General features: G+C 41.7%; 1 protein-coding gene across 3 annotated transcripts in view; it reads left to right on the forward strand.

Annotated features, from left to right (window-relative positions):
- The window catches only part of ndst3 (N-deacetylase/N-sulfotransferase (heparan glucosaminyl) 3), a 44412-nt gene that overhangs the window by 18902 nt on the left and 4788 nt on the right, over nucleotides 1–20722 (forward strand). For all 3 annotated transcript variants that reach the window (XM_030093759.1, XM_030093761.1, XM_030093760.1), the window contains exons 6-12: nucleotides 5986–6114; nucleotides 14893–15075; nucleotides 15535–15631; nucleotides 16477–16600; nucleotides 17196–17370; nucleotides 17794–17964; nucleotides 19154–19263. In XM_030093759.1, the coding sequence (XP_029949619.1) occupies nucleotides 5986–6114; nucleotides 14893–15075; nucleotides 15535–15631; nucleotides 16477–16600; nucleotides 17196–17370; nucleotides 17794–17964; nucleotides 19154–19263 (989 nt within the window). The remainder of the gene's footprint in view (nucleotides 1–5985; nucleotides 6115–14892; nucleotides 15076–15534; nucleotides 15632–16476; nucleotides 16601–17195; nucleotides 17371–17793; nucleotides 17965–19153; nucleotides 19264–20722) is intronic.

Here is a 20722-nt window from a genome sequence, read left to right on the forward strand (position 1 = left end):
CACCAGTAATAATGGTGTCTGCAGAGCCGGCCGACTTAATTCCACAGAAACAAAGCTCATTTGGGACTGTTTGCGATTCGACTCTGGCCATAGTTGGGTTGACCTGAGCTGAGATTTTGGTCAAGTGTGATGCAGTTGTGTCAGATTTAAATTCAAAGTAATCTCTGGTGTTTTCCAGAAAACAATTCCGTACGCTGCAGACCCAATGCCCTGAGTTTGGTAAAGGTTTGAGCCGAGAAGGCTCCTGTTGTCTCAGCGATTCACGATACACATGAATGGAGATGTATGTAAATTCATCAATTGAAGGATCCAAACAGCGTTGAACAAAGACAGAAAAATGGAATTAAATGGCAAGTCAAATCATAGGTGCTGAGTGAAGACTGGTCCATCTGATCCAATCCAACAGAAGTTAATTTGGGCTCTGATAGAGAAGTGTCAGAAAACATTGTAGGTCCTAGTTTGGATCTGGGGGAACCTACATGGTGTTTGGCATGTGGTCATAATATAATGGTTGACGAATGTGCAAAGACACAGGTATTAATATTTTCATGTCTAGAAATCTATTTATGTCTCAGCTTTCTGTGCAGACAAATGCCTGGAACAGACACATTTCCACATTTTTTTTTTTTTATTATTTTGTCAGTCTACTGTGGTGTTTTTGTTTTTTTTTATCAACTATTTTTATCTTGTCAGGCAAGTCGGTGTATTCATTTAGCCAGTTGTTCCACAGCTGTTTGTTGTGGGTATTTCTTTGATACAAGTCAGAGTGTCTGTGCCGCACGCAGACATATTTTACAAAAACGGCCGGGCAGACAAAGCACAGATGTGTTGTTGTCTGACAACACAGGGTGAGTCAGGTTGTCCAGATAAAAGCGATAAATATCACAACCACACTGTGTCCTCTGATGAATTTCTGGCATGTTTTTATTCACGTTTGAATCGGGCACACGAATCAAACCGCACATATTACATAATATCTTTTTTACCCCTAAGGGGAAAAAAAATATTTGCTGAATTCATTTAGCTGAAATTAAAACAATGAATTATAAATTTGTAGAACAGATTAGTCAAAGCTGGCTCAAATGCTGACTATAATTTGTTTATAAGATTCTGTTTGGAGACGTTAAATAACTGCTCTTATCCTATTATCTTGCTGCCGACTCGTGCCTGCCCGTTCATATAAGTGTTTGCTGAATAGTAAATTGTGTGCTGATTGTTTTTGCGGTCTTAAACAGAAAATCAATGGTGCCGTGCATGGTTTGTAACCTCCTGTACGTGTTTGTGTTGGCATTTATGTGATATGAATTCTTTGACCTTGTCTCCGCCGCGGCAGGCTCGGCTCCACTTTAATTTAACGTTTAATGGCTTCCTAATGCAGCTTAAGTGGCAAACTTCTTCTTTTGTGTATATTGTACCAACACAGGATGCGTGTTAGAGTACAGATCTTGTCATGAGAGCATTTTTAGACTTTTTTTCTTATTAAAATAATCATCGGCCACAGCTCCAGACGGCTGGAGAATAAAACTTTTGTCACCCGTTTCACTAAAGCAAGTTGTCTTTTTCTTTTTTTTTTTCCCTCCCTCTGTCTCTCCTCCACCTCCTCTTCTTCATTCACTTGTCATTCAGGCCCTTTGTCAACATGCAAAACTGTTCCCTTATTGAATAAGAAACCAATCACATCTGACACCAAAATTACCCGTCCAAGTTGTTCTGCCATATTTGGGTCTTGAGCAAACAATTTGAACAGACAGCTGTGTCAATTTTCTAATCAGTCCGAGAAGTTAGCTTTTATTTCTTGACATCTTGTCACAGCATCATAAAAGACAGCCACCTAATCCTTCTTCCTCTCAGCACAATAACAAGCTCACTTTTTGACAGGCTATAATGTGTTGTTATACAATATCAATAGTGAGGTATCGAGAGGCATCAGCGAATCGTCGAATTCGCGAAAATATGTCAGCACACAAAGGCAGATTTTCAATGCTTTGCGGCGTTTAATTAAAAAAACACCAAGAACAGCAGAGAGTGATGAAAGAATTGCATGCGAGGAATAATGAAAAGTCTTTAGAAATGTCTGAGAAATCAGCAGAGAAGGTACTGACTCCAAATAGAAAAGAAACTGTCACTCCAAAATCACTTCATTTGATTATAATTGACACTCTGTTGTCTTTTACTGAATATAGCAGCCTATCACTACTTTTTTCAGCACAGTAAAGTTCATTTGTATTTTTCCAGTTCAATAGTTTGTTCACATTAGTTAAAAAAGAAGGACATTATGCATTTAATTTGGCGGAGTATAGACTATTAGTGGCTTGCTGTCTCAAAGTCAGGCTGCAGACCGGAGAGAAAACGCTCTCCCGAGAGGACGCCCTGCTGCAGCCACTTTAGATGGCGAGGAAAACTGTATGATCAGATCCCCCACGGGAGGCTCAGCTGGACCTCGGATCTGTGAATCATGACGCTGCTGCTGGTGATCTAAGCGGTCTCCTGTATACGTTGCAGATAATTAATTTACACCATGTCCCACTGTACCACCGAAAACAAAAGGAACAGCAGACCGCAGTTTAAATTTAAAATGAAGAATGAACTGCATGTGAGACCCATAAGATCATTTCAGAAACTGTGGTTAAAACAGTTAACTTTATTTATTTTATACTCTTGAGTTTACAATCAAATGTCTCAGTCCTGATCAAGCTTGCTGACAGAAACACATGTGGTTCACCTGAATGTGAAACAGCAGCCATTAAGACGACCTTGGGGTGACATTGTTCGTTCAGATTCTATTGAATAAAATGCAGAAAGTTTTTCCAACGCAGGGAATGTGAAAACGGCCCATCTTTTGCTCCAGGACACTGCATACTGCACTGACTGAAGAGCAAATGGGAGAAGCAGAGAAAAGAAAATCAGAATCAAAACTTAGCTCAGGGAAGCATCTCATTTTGCTTTTTCTTCTGAGAGCCATTTTTGCTGGCGATTTAAGTGTGTGGCTTTCGTAGCACCATATTTATTTATTTATTTATATTTAACCATCACGTCACTTCACCAAGGTTCACGTCCTCCCCGTTTTCTTACCTTTCACATTTGTTCGCTTCCGTTTTTTTTTTCTTTCTTGCAATTTCTGTCGATTAATCTCTTTCTTCTCTGCAGCGCGCTCCATCTTTGTTTGTTCAGAGGAGGACAGGAAGTTGTCTTAAGGCTGTAAAATTGGTGTTTGTGTGTCTCTGTCAGCAGATTGAGAGCCACCCACTGGACCCACAGTATCAGAACAAATCAGACTGAGATATGGGCTTGTGCAGTGAGAGTGTGTGTGTGTGTCTGTGTGTGTGTGTGTGTGTGAATGTGTACACACACATACTTGTTTGTGTGTTTGTGTGTGTGTGTGTGTGTGTGTGTGTGTGTGTGTGTGTGTGTGTGTGTGTGTGTGTGTGTATTCCTTTTTAAAATGTACTATATCAGTTTGAGCTATAGCTCTGTGGATAATTGGTTTGGTGAAATAGTGCTGAGTGTCTGTGGCTGTGGTGGCCTTCTCTCTCACTCCCTCTTTCCATCGTTTCCTTTCTCTCTCTCTTTCTCTCTCACTCTTTTGTGTGCGTGCGTGCGTGTGTGTGTGTGTGTCTGAGTGTGAATGATTCTGCAGTGTTTTATAGATAAACCAATATCTGCGCTTCCAGCCTTTACTCTCTATTTCACACAGAGAAGTGCTCCACAAGGAGTTTGCTATAAAGATCCCCTTCTCTTCTCTTCTCTTCTCTTCTCTTCTCTTCTCTTCTCTTCTCTTCTCTTCTCTTCTCCTCTCTTCTTATCATTTAATGAACTAATAAAAAGCCATTTAATTTATCAGCTGTTAAGCACTACTTGCTAACAGCCCATTAGTCTTTCATGGTTGTTTATATGGTTCTGGTGTCATCTTTGCTGTTTTAATTGCATAAATTTGTTAAAACGTATGTTTACATTTTAATAAAGGCTGTAATTACATATAAAAACAAGTGTAACAATCAAGGCTAATTCCAGTCCTCAAATATTAGGTCTTAAAGCAAAACATTTATTGCTATTGAATTAATGATGACAGAGACAATCTGTATAAACAACATGTTTTGTAGCTCTTACAGGGTGTGGTGATATTTTGGGATTTTTTTTTGTGGCTAAGTGTGCATGGTGTATGTGTTCCTGGCAGAAATAACAGTAATCATCTCCTCCTGCTTCAGTCGACAGCTCGTCACTAACATGCTTCGGTGCAGGTTAAAAAAAAAAAAGGCTGAAAAGTGCTTCTGGAAGATTTCAATAATCACTTGTACAAATCACGCCTTGTACTGGGTAATAGCATGAAAATAGCAGCTGTGCACCTGTGTGGTAGTCGTCCGGAGTGGACAGCAGTTTTAGGACCTGATGCGCCTTTTCACTTCAGCAAACTTTTTCAAAGCAGACATGGATATAGCAAATCATAATTGATAATTGCTCCATCATGGTGATTTGAGGATGTATGCACAACACCAAATCACTGGATATGGACCAGCCAAAAGCAACAGAGCTGTCGCTGAATGCTAATTATTACACCGGTGTTTATTTATCCCGTGACACATCAGAATGCCACTCGTGAAAACGGTCCGTTACACTCTGCAGCAAAATGACTCCGCCATCTGTGGCTACAGGTGACTTTGCCATATGCTGTACGACACAGCTCCGGTGAATTTCTAACCCGCGCCGCTGTCTGTGCGTCGTATTAGGATGCTGCCGCGCAAACGGGCCGCACGTTTCACCTCACCAACTTCCCACACTTACATCATTCACATTTGAATGTCTTTGGTTATTTTAAGCCTACCTTTGTGCCTACTTTGTACTGGAAATAGATGAATAATCATCGCTTGCGAAAAGCTTGTATACAACCAGCTGTTGTAGTTTCATTTGAATTTCTAATCGTTGCATCACTGGGATCATTTTATGTGCTGCTTCGAGGGGAATTCTATAGATTTTATGCATCAGTGTGCTGTGATAGGGATTTAAAATTATTGTTACGCATGTGGTAAAATTAGTTTAGTTCCTTTTATGATCTGAGAAGGAAACCTGTAGGGAAATTTTTGTCAACCGAAGTTAAATTTGCAAATTTGTGACTGTTTGCTCAGAATGTGAGAAGCAGCTTGTTCTTCATTGTTGCTTTAGGAGAGGAGCAAAAGTACACATTATCTGAAAGGTGAATGAAAAAAACAGTACAAATGATTGAACGTTTCCATCAGGGCAGTAAAAAAAAAAGTACAAGCTCTGAAATATATTTCATGCATAAAAGCTGAAAAAGTAGATCTGACATGGACATGCCTTCTGGCTGTTTCAAGTTCTTTCAGCGGACAATTTTAAATGTTTTCTTCTTGAATAACAGCAAGACGGTGGAAGAATCAAATATAACTTCCTTATTATTTTGTGTGTTCTGTTAATTGATGAATTTTACATTACAATTGATAAAAACACATTATTAAGAAAAAAAAATTAATATACTTATACTTGAGCACCCTACCAAAAGTGGGTAGTTCGACATCCCATCTCGCCTTTTCTTTCTGTGTACATGTCCTTGTGTGCGACACTAAAGTCCATTTGCTCAAACATCTTCCTTGGGAGCCGTCTCCATCGGTGTGTGAACAGGTAAATGTGACAGTGGAACTGCTGAAGTGGTAAAAATGTGCAGTGTAAGAGAAGTCCATTTACCATTTACTCAGATTTCCTCCCCAGTCCCTGTACTGGACATCCGGGCTTTTGGTGACTTTGAATTGCCCACAGGTGCGCATGTGACCGTCTGTCGATACGCGTTTGCCCTGCTGTGGTCTGGTCACATGTCAGGATCCCCTCGGGATCGACTCACGCCCCCTTCCAACCTATAAAGTGGATTTAGAGAATTGATCACTGCACTTTGGTTACTTTAGTTGAAATCAAAAAAATTGGAAAAGCAATATCGGCTGACAGCTTTATTGTACGTCTCTGTGTGTGTCTTTTTTGTAGGTGCTGCCTCGTCAGACATGTGGCTTGTTTACTCACACCATCTACTATAAGGAATACCCTGGCGGACCTAAAGAACTGGACAAAAGCATCCGTGGGGGAGAGCTGTTTCTCACAGTGCTGCTCAACCCGGTGAGTCATAGGAGAAACACACACACACACACACACACACACACACACACACACACACACACACACACACACACACACACACACGCACACACACGCACACACACGAGCCAGGGGCAGAGTGTAACACCTCATTTTGATTTTTGTACCTTAAAGAGGCACCAACAGGGTTTCCCGCTCTCACTCATAAGGTAACTTCCTCTCTCTCTGGCTCATTGTCTTTTATTTCTGCTATGTGTGTGTGTGCGTGTGTTTGTGCGTGCGCGCGTGTGCGTGTGTGTCTGTCTCTTTTCTTGTCAGGGGTTGCTTCTCACTGTGGAGCTGTGTTCATCTCCCCACTTTAAATTAGGTCTCACCACAGGGGGGTTGCTGTCACATACGTACACATGCACTCCCTCTCACACACACACACACACACACACACACACACAAACCCTCCCGTTCCCCGTTTACCCCTGCTGCGTATGTCAGCTCAACTCGATTCTGCTTTGAATTAAGGAACAGAATTAGGTTTTGGTGGCGGTTAAGATGCGCATCCACATGCACATGCTCACAGGGGCATCCGCACGCAAAGTTGACGGGGAAGCATGGAAAGTCGCAGGAATTGTCCCCAAACAATCTCTGTTTCCCTTCCTCCCTCTCTCTCTCTCTCTCTCCCTCTCTGTCTCAAACCATGAGCGTGAACAAACACACACACGAAGACGCTCATAGACCAGCAGTTGGCGGTATTGAAGTGTCAGGTAGGAGAGTGCTGAACTAGAGGAGCTGTCAAAACTCGCCGAACATCACAGAGTCAAGTGGAGCTTCGTACAACAACCCAATCTGGCTCTTTCTTCTTTCTCTGCACCACTTTGTCTCCCATTCTCTCCCGTCTTTCTTCCTTATTTTCTCCCTCATAATCTTTAACTCCTTTCACTTTGTTAATGCTCCCCATTTCACTTCAGTTCCTTCGCATTTTATTTATTTAGCTGGTCTTTTCTGTCTCTGCAGCCATTGCATCTTTTTTGTTTCTTTTCTTCTGAGCCCGACTGAGTTTGAGTGTTTTGAAAAGATAATAATACATGACAATCTCATAGAGGCGCTGTGAACGCTGTCTCAATTGACACTCGATATAACAAAACAGGAATCTTTTCATATCCAGTTTTACAGAACTTCTGTAATTGCTCTGAATTAGGTAACCCATTCCTGGGGAAAAAAAATAGAAAAAAATTCAGTTGTGCACATGAAGTGTTTCACATTTCCCCCAGCAGCAACAATGACTTTTTAATAAGAGACAAAGAACTAGCTGTTTGGCAGGGAGCAAAAACTAGAGGGAGTCTAATTTACCTTTTTCTGTCAAACCAGCAAAGTGATTAGGGAGTCTGGTTGTTGTCTATTGTTACAGTAAGTGAGACAAATTGTGTGAATGCAGCAAGTCAGTGGGGAAGGTGTACAAGGAGAAAGAGTCACTTGTGGCTCTAAAAGGCCTACCCACTGCAGTTTTGTCCATGCTCCACTGAATGAATAATAATGAAGTGCCACAATAATGTGGCCTTTGAAGAAAAAAAAGGCGGGGTGGTTGTCACATGTATAGCATTGCTAACAGTACAGTTACAGATAAATATGCTTGAATAAAAAGGTGTACCTTCAATTAAAAGTGATCTTTAGTTTATTTATAAAATGCCTCAAGACGAATGTCACTTCGTAGGTTTATATATGTTACCCTAGACATCAATACATTCGTAGTTTTAGGTATAAGGCAGTGAAATGTTGTCTCACATGAGCAGTTGGTAGATTTTTCAGGCTCAGAGTGAAGTTTTAACATGCTGTTTTCCTCAGCGAGGGTATTGATTGTCCTGCTCATGTAATAAAGCTTCGGAATTTATCAAAAGAGACAGCGAACAGTGCTGGCTGGAGCACAAATTAAATTGCCGTCGGAGATTTTGGAAGGTCTTATAAGCCATCATAAAGAAATCATTACAGTAAAACTTGGAAAATAGAAAATTAATAACAATAGAGAACAAGAGAATAGTAAAAAAAAAAAATCCAGAATTTTAGTATTAAACTGTAACTTCAAATATTTGAAAGAGGTTTTAATATTCCACACTAATCCAAATGAATTATTTGTTCATTTGGTCCAAGCTAAAGCTGATAACTAAGTACTTAAAGTGGAAATGTTCTGTTGTCTCCTGAAACCAGAACATTTCACAGCCAGTAAAATCCTTCTGTTCAGTGTAATAATTCATAATTTTTTCCATCAGATTCTTCATTCCACTCTGTGTGAAAAGGTACTGAAGCTGCCAGGCCTTATATACTTCCCTCCTTATCAAAAAAAAAAAAAATGTTGTGTAGATATTTTTCACCTCTGTTTGGGGATGTATAAACACCAGCCAAAAACCTGCCCAGGGAAGCACCGCTTGAGAATAGAATCCATTATCATTTCTATAATTCATGAAGTAGGAATATTTAAACACTGACAATTCAAACTGACTCACACTGAAAGGTTACTTTAATGTATTAAGGAAGCCCAACACAGTAGTAATGATGCAGTGATCTCTCCCTCACATAATTCCCAGTCGGCACAGGATTGCAGTGCAGATGAAGTACTAATGGTGATGATCGTAACGATTGTCCTGGTAATGACAACAACAACCTGGCGTGTTGTGGTTTTAAGTGCAGCTATTATGATGTAAATTGTGGTAATGCTCATTATAATTGTATTAATGTGATGCTGTAATAGCATTACACAACAACAATGGTGTATGATAAAATAAAATATAAATAAACCAAGCACTACAGTACAACATTACAGTAAAATAAAGACACAACACAGAAATTATGGAATACGTTGTTGACATACATTTTGGAGCAAACAGCACCATAACAATGGCCTATTTCCATAGCTGTAATCTCCACGCGATGGAAGGCAGCGCATTGTCTTTGTGTCGAATTGATGACATTTAAAATTATACCTTAATGTACGGCAGGAATTCTCCTCCATGAAAACATGCCATCAGATTTTCAACTTCCCTCTTTCTCATCAGTAAAGTCAGACACTTGCGTCCGGCAATTACTGTCAAGAACATTTCAATAGGTAATTTAGTGTGTGTGTCTGTGTGTGTGTGTGTGTGTGTGTGTGTGCGTGTGTGCGTGTATCAGTATCTTTGCTTGCAGCAACAGTGACGTCGCCTCATCGTGAGCTCAACAATCCAGGCGGGACGTATTCCCGTCCTCTCGTCCTCACACACAGCCACACACGCACACACACACACACACTTATATCAAGGTTTGAAATTCTTCTTGAAAGAAACACGCAGAAGCTAATTACATTTTTTTCCCTCTGTTTCCTCTATCTTTTGTCCTTTTCTCTCACTTTCTCCCTTCCTTAATCGCTGCAATAAGAGATGAAACTCTCCTCTTGTATCTCCAAATGGAGAGATTAAACATAAAGGCAGTGTCAACATTAAATGAGAGCTATCCGACTTGAATTACATCCTCACACACACACACACACACACACACACACACACGCACAGACACGGACTGATGACTCTTTTTTTGCCGTTTCCATCGGCAGAAGCGAAAGCTTAATTAGTGCATGCACTTTGTGCGTGTAATCAATAGTGTTCTGTAGCTCGCTGCTTTAGCCCCTCGGGGCTTCCCCATTGTTTGATGATCTGCACGTTGGTAACGTTGCCGCTTCCTGCTCAACGACTTTAAATCACATTTGGCTATTGTTGCCACTTTATCAGTGACAACAACCAACTTTCAACACATGCTGGTGTTTTCTTTATTTTTTTTTTTTTCCTCCCTCCCTGCATTTGCACGTGCTGTACATATTTGTATATGGGTGTGAGATCGTACTCAAGCCAGTTTGGATACTTTTGCATCACTCTGGGTTGCATCAATAGTCACCGAGCTCGACTTTCACATACTGTACACAGCACACTCCACAATTGATTAGGCTCTGCAAACAGCCAATAGGGCACAAGTCATTCCCCAATAAATGGCCGGAGATGGTCTGTGTGTGTCTGTATGTGTGTGTGTGTGTGTGTGTGTGTGTGTGTGAGTGAGAGAGAGAGAGAGAAAGCAAGCGGAGATGAGAAGGGATAGATGGGAGTGGAGGGGGTGGGGGGGTGAGAAGGTGGCAGACAGATTGAGATTTAATTTTCAGGTCACGGCATCTTGTGTCACTTGAGAATCCAGACACATACAGAGAGGAAGTGATGCACGTATAGACAGTCTCACACACACAGGCGCGCTCAGTCTTGTATTTCTATCCTTGTGGGGACCGTCCATTGACTCCCATTCATGTCTAGCCCCTAACCCTGACCCTTACCCTAACCCTAACCCACACCACAACAAAGCCTAACCCTAAAGAAATGTTTTTGCACTTTTACTTTTTTCAGTAACAACAACATGGTCAAGAAAACACTGTTTCTCCTACTTAGGACCGGAAAAAGGTCCCCACAAGGCACGTCGTTCCATGTTTTGCTATCCTTGTGGGGACATTTGGCCCCGACAAGGATAGAAATACAAGAACGCACACGCACACACACACACACACACACACACACACACACACACACACACACACAAATGAGTGCGTATGTTTTTGTGGCTGAAGTGTCTTTTTGTGCATGTAAGCGTGAGTGTGTCTGAGCGTGTATATATTTTGTAAGAAAGTGTCTCGCTGCCATAAGCAGAGCTATAGACATATATCAGGGCTGACATTTAGCGCTTAGCTCTGCCACTAAGCTTATTAGCCAAACACCAAATATCAGCACAATCTTCTTCCCTCCTTACCCTCTGTTTTACCCACTTCGCATCCAATCCCTCATTCCTCCCCTTTACTCTTCTCAAGGGCTCTGCAGGCCTCCGATATCCCTGCATATCTTCCTCTTTCTTGTCGCTTTCTAATTTTTATCTCATGCATGTTGACTTCGCTTGCATATTTACTCCCTTTTCTGTCATTTGCCCTCCTATTTTCACTCAGTTCTGCAACTGATTGCAGCTGAAAGCTTTAGCAACTCATCAAGACATGAAGTCCAACAAACACGCACATACTCATAAAAGATGCCACAATCCAGACTGAGAAATTACAACGTGCGAGTAACGCAGTAGGAATGTCAAAATCGCAAGGGCTGGTAGATGTTGACTGGAGCAGGCAGAATAAATTGAATCCAAATCATTTGCTGTATTGACGTTCAGCTTTCAATTATCCACTGATGAGACCGAGACAGTGAGATCGACCATGAGAGGGAAAGTGGAAAAGAATAAGAAGTGGGAAAAGGCCGACGACGGCAGAGGAGGGAATAAGTGGGCAGGTTTCTTTGGAAGCAATAACATTTCAATCATGGAGAATTGTATGTGGAGTTAAGTGGTCTGTGATGAACAGCGGCTGCTGTAGCTGCGCACACAAGGACATCAAAAGCGGGGAGATAGACGGGGTGCTGGGGTGGCAGCACGATGGCAGAAACATATAAATGCATTAACGCTTCTGAAGCAGCACTGAGTTGACACACAGTGTTGAACGGTGCTACAGAAACATCGTCAAACTCAGAATGAGTGAAGTAATGCATGAAACCTATACCAGTCCTACTTTGAGAGGCTGGAATGGGCATCGCACCCTCATGTTGGTACTAATGGCACGGAATGTGTTTTGTTGAGTGTTGACACCACTTATAACTCATCTTGTGAGTTTTTTTGTTGTTGTTAGCACCTTTTTTGCATGGATGGAAGAGAAACTGGAAAATATGAACCACAAGCTAGTTGGAGGGAAAAAAAAAATGTAATTTCTTCCGGAATGCAATCATGTTAGAGGGGATTTAAACATGTTACAAACTCTAATACATGACTGGTGTTCTCTTAATCTTCCAAGACATGGCATTTGTGTTAGTGTGCCTGTGAGCTCATGTGCACATGAATATTGAAGAACATCCCTCCATGTTGGACTGACATGCTTCATCAGAGCATCTGGGTCAGTATTAGATCAGAGAGGAGAAGAAGAAGAAGAAGAAAAAAAAAACACATCCACAAAGTGACTTTCTTTGCAGAAGCGAGTGAAAGCAAGGCTTTAAATGGATGAGGGAAGAGGAAGGAAATGAAGCTGCACAGGAGCAATGAGAGGAAAAGACAAGGGACTGAGATTAAAAGAGGGAGAGTCGGGGGTTGGGTTTATTTCTCTAATTTTTACACTTCTCTCCCAGTCCAGTCCCAAGTATGATTTGAGTCCAATTCTAGTGATAAATTATTAGTGCACTATTCTATATTAAAGGCACATGTGGGATTCAGAGCAATCCAATATTCAGGAAATGAGATGTGGCACTACATGACTAGAAAAAAGGTTTATACGGTTCAGCTAATTGATTTCTTAGCCACAGCGAGTCCTTTCTCCAAAAAAAAGGTTTAGAGTTTTTGTATTGCAAAATTAGCATTCTCTCGAGTGGCTTTATTTTACTGTTTGTTTTTAAATTCAGACTCACCTGCCAAGGTTACTCTCTCTGTATCTTCCTTTGTTTCCCTCCTCCCTGTAGCTTTTCTCCGGCTCTCCAATTTACCAACACAAATCATCTTCTCTTCTCGCCCTTTGTTTAATTTGGCAGCCAGTGTTTAATGAACGTTTCCGTGTTCAGTCTCTTTTTCCTGCTCTGCTCGTACGCCCGCACATGCGCCACACACAAGCACATAATACACCCATTCCCCCAGACTCAGACATCATAGGCTATTGAGTTGTTTGAAGGGAACATAAATCACTTTTTGATCACCTTGCCTCCTTTCAAGAAAGCACAAAACAACACAAAATGGAAGTCTTTGAAATGAGTCTTACTTACTCAGGTCAGATTTGCCTACTTTCACCGTATATCACTTCAAATCCTTTTCATTTCGTGACATTCGCTTTGTGCCAACTCGCCGACTGCTGCAAGGTGCTTGGTTGGGGAGAAATATCCCCTCTCAATCCCAAATGTGACTAGATGTTTCCAGTGAGATGCGGTCGGATTTAATTTTACACTTTGCTGAGAGTAGAGCTCCAAGTTCTCCAGTCATGCCATAAAGAGGCGGAGGGGGTTATTGGAGTTGTGGCATTGCAATTCAGTGGAGAGGAGGAGCGAGCAAACAGTTTTCACTGGCATGTGTTCCTGTTGTTCCTGGCTGAGTGCTTGGCAATGCCTCCACGTTGGTTCCACATTGTTGCCCTGACATCAGCGAGATTGAAACCTAGCAGGCAAGCTTGTGTGGTGCACTGCTGGTTTGCTTCGAGTGAGCACGAGATAAGACGGCGGTGGCAGATGCACACAATTGTTTTGGCACACGCCAACTCATAAATGCATCAACATTTGCATTGACATGTGCGCATTCTTGCTCGGGTGAAAAAAAAAAATGACATGCACACTCTTGCATTTCTCTTCTTCATCTTGTTCTTCCGTGGCATTCCCCCCCCACTAACAAATACCAAAAAAAGTATCCTCACACACTCATCTGTTCTCCGATTCTGCCTCCCACAGTGACTCTCACACATAAACACCCACGCGCTCCTCGCATCAGTATTCGGAGGAGATCAGTATTCTGAACAGCTTTCCAGGTCAGCCGGACGCTGATCCATCAAACCCCGACACTGTGTCGCTCTGTATCTACAGCAACCTTCGCCGTTAAGGAGGAGCACCGACAGTCCTCTGTCACCAGGAAATTCACCCTGTATGCTCGAATGAGCCTTTGTATGTTCCCCCATGTACTTGTATTAGTCATAGTTTACTGACATAAACCTATTTACGGAGTCACATTGCAGGAGAGAGCTCACAGTTTGGGGATGGAAAGCATAAATGATTGAATTTTAGGGGATAAGGGCCGTTTTTTTTTAAATGGGTGAAGCTCAGGCTTAGTCAGAAAATATTTTGAGGCATCTCGAAAATCAGTGTTTGTAACTGTAATGTTACCTGAAGTGAAAGAAAGTGTGTGTGTGCGTGTGCGTGTGTTCGCATTCACTGAGAGACCCTCGCATACTGACAGACAGGCAGTCATGCACATCCAAACACACACGCTCGCATTCAACAAATAATTCATATCTTAATGGCTGATGTTACCATTTCATCCTGACACGTTCTTGAGCTCACTGCAGTCACAAAGGAAGCCTGTGTGTGTGTGTGTGTGTGTGTGTGTGTGTTCTGTGCCTGCGTCTGTGTGTGCACGGGGGCGCGCGCGTCTGCGTGTGCATTTGTCTGTAGCAGTTATCTTAGCTTGTCTCTTTGATCAGCCTATAAAAGCACTGAGGCGTGGACAGATAGCCCAGACCAACACACTATCGCTCCTTTGCTCCCTCTTAGCGTCTCCTTCCTCCTCACACACATTAACCGTCCTGAACACACTCCCGACACACTCTGGAACACTCTCCCGTGTGTAGCTGCATCTCTCTCCCATCACCCAGTGGCTATGAGGAGTATTGTGCTGCCTGTTCAGCTTTATCTATCAGGAGTGGTGAATACATCGGTTTCACTTTATCTGTGTGCCTCTTTGTACTTGAAACTGTGTGGCGCTGAAAGTTAATGCACAATCTTATATAACAAAAGTGACTCTGGCACTTTGCAAAGCGATAACAAATATTGATACTCGCTGGACAGCCGCTCTGTTAGTGATTTTTAAAGCCATCTCACACCGAGAAATAATCTGTTTGCTTTCCATTGAAGGGACATCAATAAACATGGGAACTTGGGAAATGGGATTTTGACTTTATCTTAACTTTGCAAAATACAGTAAATATGTATTTCCTTCTCACCCCTTTTCTTTGTCTCTGCCGTTTCTCTCCAGATCAGTATATTCATGACCCACCTCTCCAACTATGGCAACGATCGACTGGGTCTTTACACCTTCGTCCACCTGGCCTCCTTCCTGCACTCATGGACGAACCTGAATCTTCACACACTCCCGCCGCTCCAGCTCGCAAACAAGTACTTTCAGCTGTTTCCCGAACAAAGGAACCCACTCTGGCAGGTGTGTGTACCATGTTTCACCCACATGTTTGGACATGTGTTTAAACAGTTTTGTTTCTGCCTGAGAACCTCACATAATCCCTATTATGTGGGTTCAACAATACTCAGGGAACGCGCTGAGATATTTTGCAGGGTCACACAAGGACACGGTGCATTTTATTTTATCTTATTAAATATAAAGATGACAACACAACATTGTTGTTAAACATAAATAACAAAATTTTTAAACTGTTTTTTGTTTGTTACTGTTTTTCTGAGGATGTTAACTGAGTGTATATGTATTTATATTCTCTTTTAAGAGACTGCAGGCTGGCAAAAAAAAAAAAAACAAATGACAGTAACTCACCTTTTATCGGTTACAAATCTTCTCTGATATAAATATATGGATGCATTGCTTTTGTTATGTATCATATTTACATGATTACTCTAACCTCCAATCCTTTGCTTTCCATGACTGCAGAATCCGTGCGATGACAAACGGCATAAAGACATCTGGTCGAAAGAAAAAACCTGCGACAGGTTGCCCAAGTTCATGGTCATCGGACCGCAGAAAACAGGCAAGACGCACAACAAACGCAAAGTCAAACACGAGCATGCAACAAAGACACTCCTTCTGTGTGCCCAGGTGTCTCCAGCCTCTTTATCGCAGCCTATTCATTTAATCCCCTTCTCTCCTTTGGTCCTGTCAGAGGGAGACAAAGGAGGAGGCTCTCGCTTCCTTTTTTCCCGCCCACGTGTTTCTCTACTTTAGATGCGTGGGGATACAGTACCGTGCTACCAACCTCTCATTTTCTTTTTTTTTTTTTTTTTTTTCATCTATCTCATCAAAGCGAAACACAAAAGGAGGAGCTTATTCAAAATGGAAATGCATTACTGGAGTCCCAAATGTCACATCAGTGTGAATTCAGGTGTTCTAATTGCCGGTTTTTGGGGTGAGAGGGGAGAAGGTCACGCATAGCTGCTAATTAAGTAGGTAATAATCTCTCGAAGGAGAGGAGGAGTCGTTACAGCTACATTAGCAACCCAACAACAATTACAGCACCATCAATTCTTATTTTATTAGACGGTGCCAGAGGAGCTAATAAGGCGCTGAGTGACAGGGCAGCGTTGCGGGATGTGTGGGAGGATCAGGAGAGAGGGGAGCAGCAGAGGGCACGGCAGAGGGCAGGACCGCAGCAGCCGTACTGATTGGTGTCAAACAGCTTGGAATCATTTGTTGGGGCGGCCTGTGATCACTGCACGCACGTGCACGCTTTTACACGCCGGATTCAGAGTGTCAACCACCATACACATGCCGAAACACATGTGCAGAAACGCTTTAAACATGCATGCGGACACGCTCGGACTACCCTCTGCTGAGCCGAGTTAACGAGCCGGTTATGAATTATGCCCTTTCTTACAGGAACCACGGCACTTTATCTCTTCCTGCTCATGCATCCCTCCATCTCCAGCAACTTCCCCAGTCCAAAGACTTACGAGGAGGTGCAGTTCTTCAACACCAACAACTACCACAAAGGCATCGACTGGTGAGAACACACACGTTCTCGAACCTCCTGTCTTTGATTCCTTGACTTTGCACTTTATTTGCAAGAAAGTAAGGTGAAAGGAAAGTTGACAAAGAACCCCTTTGTTTTATTTGGTAAAGGTGTTTCAGGCTGTTGTGTGTCTTGTAATCTTCAGTGACACATAAAACAGTTCAAAACTGTTCAACAATGTCTTCAGAATGATCTCTTAAGATTGCAAACATAAGCCAATAAACATATGGCTGCGTAAATTGACCCATAAATGGGTTACTTAACTGACAGAGACACAGCTGGTGCGTTCTCTAAAGTCACCCATAAAGACTTGACTCTGAAAATTCTTCATAAAACACTGCCTAAATTATATCATTAAGTTCATTTTAAGATCTTCCTCTAAGTACAGATAAAGTCGACAACTCCGTGACTTTAGAAGTTGTATCTGACTTTGAAAAAAAAAAAAATACTTGAAGATGTAGCCGTGTCTGCTCTGGGAGACTGAGTCCACAGCCAGGATTGAAATTTCAGTGTGAGGCATACGTCGTGAGTGTGCGCACGTGCAGGAAGTTCTGTCTGAGTTCCCTCTCTGTTTCCGTGACCTCAGGTACATGGAGTTTTTCCCGATGCCCTCCAACGTTAGCACAGACTTCCTGTTTGAGAAGAGCGCAAACTATTTCCCCTCGGAGGAGTCCCCACGGCGAGCTGCTGCCCTGCTGCCCAAGGCCAAGATCATCACCCTGCTCATCAACCCCTCTGACAGGGCCTACAGCTGGTATCAGGTAAGCACAAACACACCCAGAATACATTAAAAGCCCGTGACTGTGTGTGTGTCGTCTCCATATCCGCCTGCTTCATTAGGATACATGCTGCAGTTCTGTTATTTATATTACATTCGCTTTTTATATCCACTGTTGTGTTCAGCGAGCTTCAGTCGTGAGAACAGAGTTAATTATCCTGATTAACATACCTCCATGTATTTACCGACATCTCAGTACATGAATTCTACCAGGATCTTGAGAATTTCTGCTTAATCCTGACTACTTAATGAGATGTGTAAGTGGACAACGCGGCAGAATAAATGCTGTGTCATTGTCTATTAAAACAATCCTCTCTCAAGCGACGATGTGCTCAAGCCACACGAGCGAGTAATATTGTGATATAGAGCCTCTGAAGTTTACTTGGTGGTTGTGGTCCTTCATCAGCATCAAAGAGCTCACGAGGACCACGCGGCGCTGCGCTTCACGTTCTACGACGTGATCAGTGCGAGACAGGGCGCACCGCCCGAGCTGCGCTCCTTACAGAACCGCTGCCTCATCCCCGGCCTGTACGCCACTCACCTGGAGAGGTGGCTCACCTACTACCCTGCTAACCAGGTAAACAATCAATGACTTTTTGCTAAATGTGAATTTCTTGATTGAAAAACCCTGATATACAATATACAGAACTGTTTGTAACAAAATACTTTGTTTATTCCTGCCTGAATTCAGGGTTAAGGTTAGCCTACTCAGCTAAGCAGAGATTGGTAATTTGAATACAGCACTGACAAATAGGTAAACGCTCGGGTTTCACAGCATAATTGGGAATAATGGTAAACAAACAAATTTTACAGTCTCAGTTATGTAAATTGTTTTATTACTTCTACATTTGCTGAAGCAGAGCTTTGAAATTGAATTACCTAATTTGTCTCCCTACAGTCACTGCCGTTCAATCATAAACAAATTTCAAATACTGCCTAACGCTGCAAAATCACTTAGCTGCACTGTCTCAGATACTTTGCAGTCCGACTGCTCGATGGTGGCAAAATGTTTAGAGTCCGATCGTCGGTGGCCGCCAGTATCTGGTGCAAGGTGTTGTCGTCCGACCGCACAGCAAGAAGGTCCCAGGATGAATGTCTGAGTTAAACTGGTGACCTGCTGAGGCTCTGTGCTGCCGTCTCTCATCGTTAACCTGGATGAAGCAGGATTGAAGATGGATGGACGGATTTTGTTTGTAGGATACTTACACCTTGTCTGCAAGGATCAGTTTGAGGCATTTTTGCATTGTGGATTTGATAATTTGTTTGTTTCATCCGCACACAACGTTCATTTAACATTAAATTACCAGCAGCTGTTTCACCAAAAAGAAAAAAGACATCAAAAATCATGCAGAATCTTCCACATATGGCGAGAAGAAGAAAAAAGTCCTCACTCTCTCAATCTGCAAGTTACAGTATGAATGATATATTGTGTGTGTTGCTGGGTGTTTGCACTGAGGCTATTCTCCATAGGTTTCAAAGAACATGTGAAATGAAAGCTTTTCTTTTTATAACTGAAACATATGCACGTACGTACTTGTATGTATCATTTCAATGTTTCAGTCTAAAAACAGACCATTCCAGTCCACATGCTGCCTCTATCAAACAGGAAATACCTACTCGGCATAAGAGTAATGTGATTTATTGAAATCTTAATTTTAATTTTCTTTTTCTTTTGTTGCGCTCACTGAATTTGCTCCTGTTGCAGTAATGTCGCTGCTGTCCGCTGTAAGCCTCTGGTCTGACAGTGTAACTCCATTTGTGTGTAGGTGATGATCATAGACGGCCATCAGCTGAGGACTGACCCTGCGGCGGTGATGGATGAAGTACAGAAGTTCCTGGGAGTCACTCCTCACTTTAACTACTCCCAGGCCCTGACGTGAGTCTCTCACTGATAATGTCAACCTTTGTTTTCTTTATCTGCTGTGAGCGCCTCTCAGTGTTACCTATCTCTGGTCTCAGTGCATAGCAGCTTTCCATTACAAAGCATTGTTTTTGAAATCATTATAAAGATTAAACTTCTCATAAAAAGTCTCCAACTCCAACTGTGTAAAAAGTCTGACACCTGCTGGTGAGCAGTGAGGTATTTATTGTGCCGGCCGTCAGCGGGGTTTCCGTCTTTGTTTCTGTGCAATGATGCCCTCTCCGAAACACGGCACATTTGTTAAGACTTAGTAAATATCTGATTGTGCACAAATTTCACTCCCGTTTGTCAGATCAAACAAAATGCTATTTTTTTACTGGGAGCAATGAAAAAGACAGATATTCAGCATAATAGTTATTTATATGAGTGGAGTAATTTATATGTCAATAAGTAATTAATAAGTAGCTATCAGAATGAAGCGAATGCAAGGAAATATTGCTTTTTAATTATTTTCTCAAGGTTGCTTGACATCAGATTAATTATCTCATATTGTGATATAGTGGTGTATTAAACTCTAACGGTTCATTTATTTGATTTTACACAGATATTGTGTGTGTGTGTGCGTGTGCGTGTGTGTGTGTGTACACTCCCCTATTAAATAATAGTTTTGTTGTATAATATCAATCATTTTTTGGCAATCTTTTTCGAAGGTCAGAACGTGGTGAAGCATCAGCCTACAGAGCGATGACTCCATACCTCCATCTGAAAAAATAAATGTGCTTATCCAAAATAACTTCAGTAGGAAAAAAAAACACACACACCGGGGCCAATTTTCCACATGAGTATTAAACTACATATTTTGGAAATAGCGAGATATAATTGTGTAACAAATATATAATACATGTTGCAGCAAAGTTTTTATAATCATATAATTCAAATGGCTTCATTCAGGATCAAGATCAAGTCATTACAGAGACAAAGCGAAGATGGGGAAAAGGACATTTGAAAGGTGAACAAGGAGTGATTATTGCAAGTGGCTGAAGAATACCTAAAAAATGGAGTAGATGAAAATTAAAATGACAAAAACAAGCTACAAACTGATGTTAAAATTCAAATAAAGCAATTCAAACCATCTCAAGTAATATTACAAACAAAAATAAAAATGCTCTATGTAAAGAAATAATCTGTTTCTACACACAGTCATCTCTCTTATCCATTTATGACAAGGATATTTCAGCGTCTTCCGTACAGAAAAGTCAAACTGCAGCTATTTTTCAGTAGAACAAACTGTTTCATGACTCTCCAGTTCATAAGAATGCGTGTTTTATCCACCAACTTCTCACTTTTCATAATTTCAAAAGAACATTTTTTCATCACCAGTTGTATATTTTAGTAGATGTAGTACAAACATGTAATGCAATGTAACACAAACAACAAAAAATAACGTGTAAAATGAGTTTAGCGGTGTAGTTTG

The sequence above is a fragment of the Salarias fasciatus genome, chromosome 6 (assembly GCF_902148845.1).
Source record: "Salarias fasciatus chromosome 6, fSalaFa1.1, whole genome shotgun sequence".
NCBI classification, from domain to species: Eukaryota; Metazoa; Chordata; class Actinopteri; order Blenniiformes; family Blenniidae; genus Salarias; species Salarias fasciatus.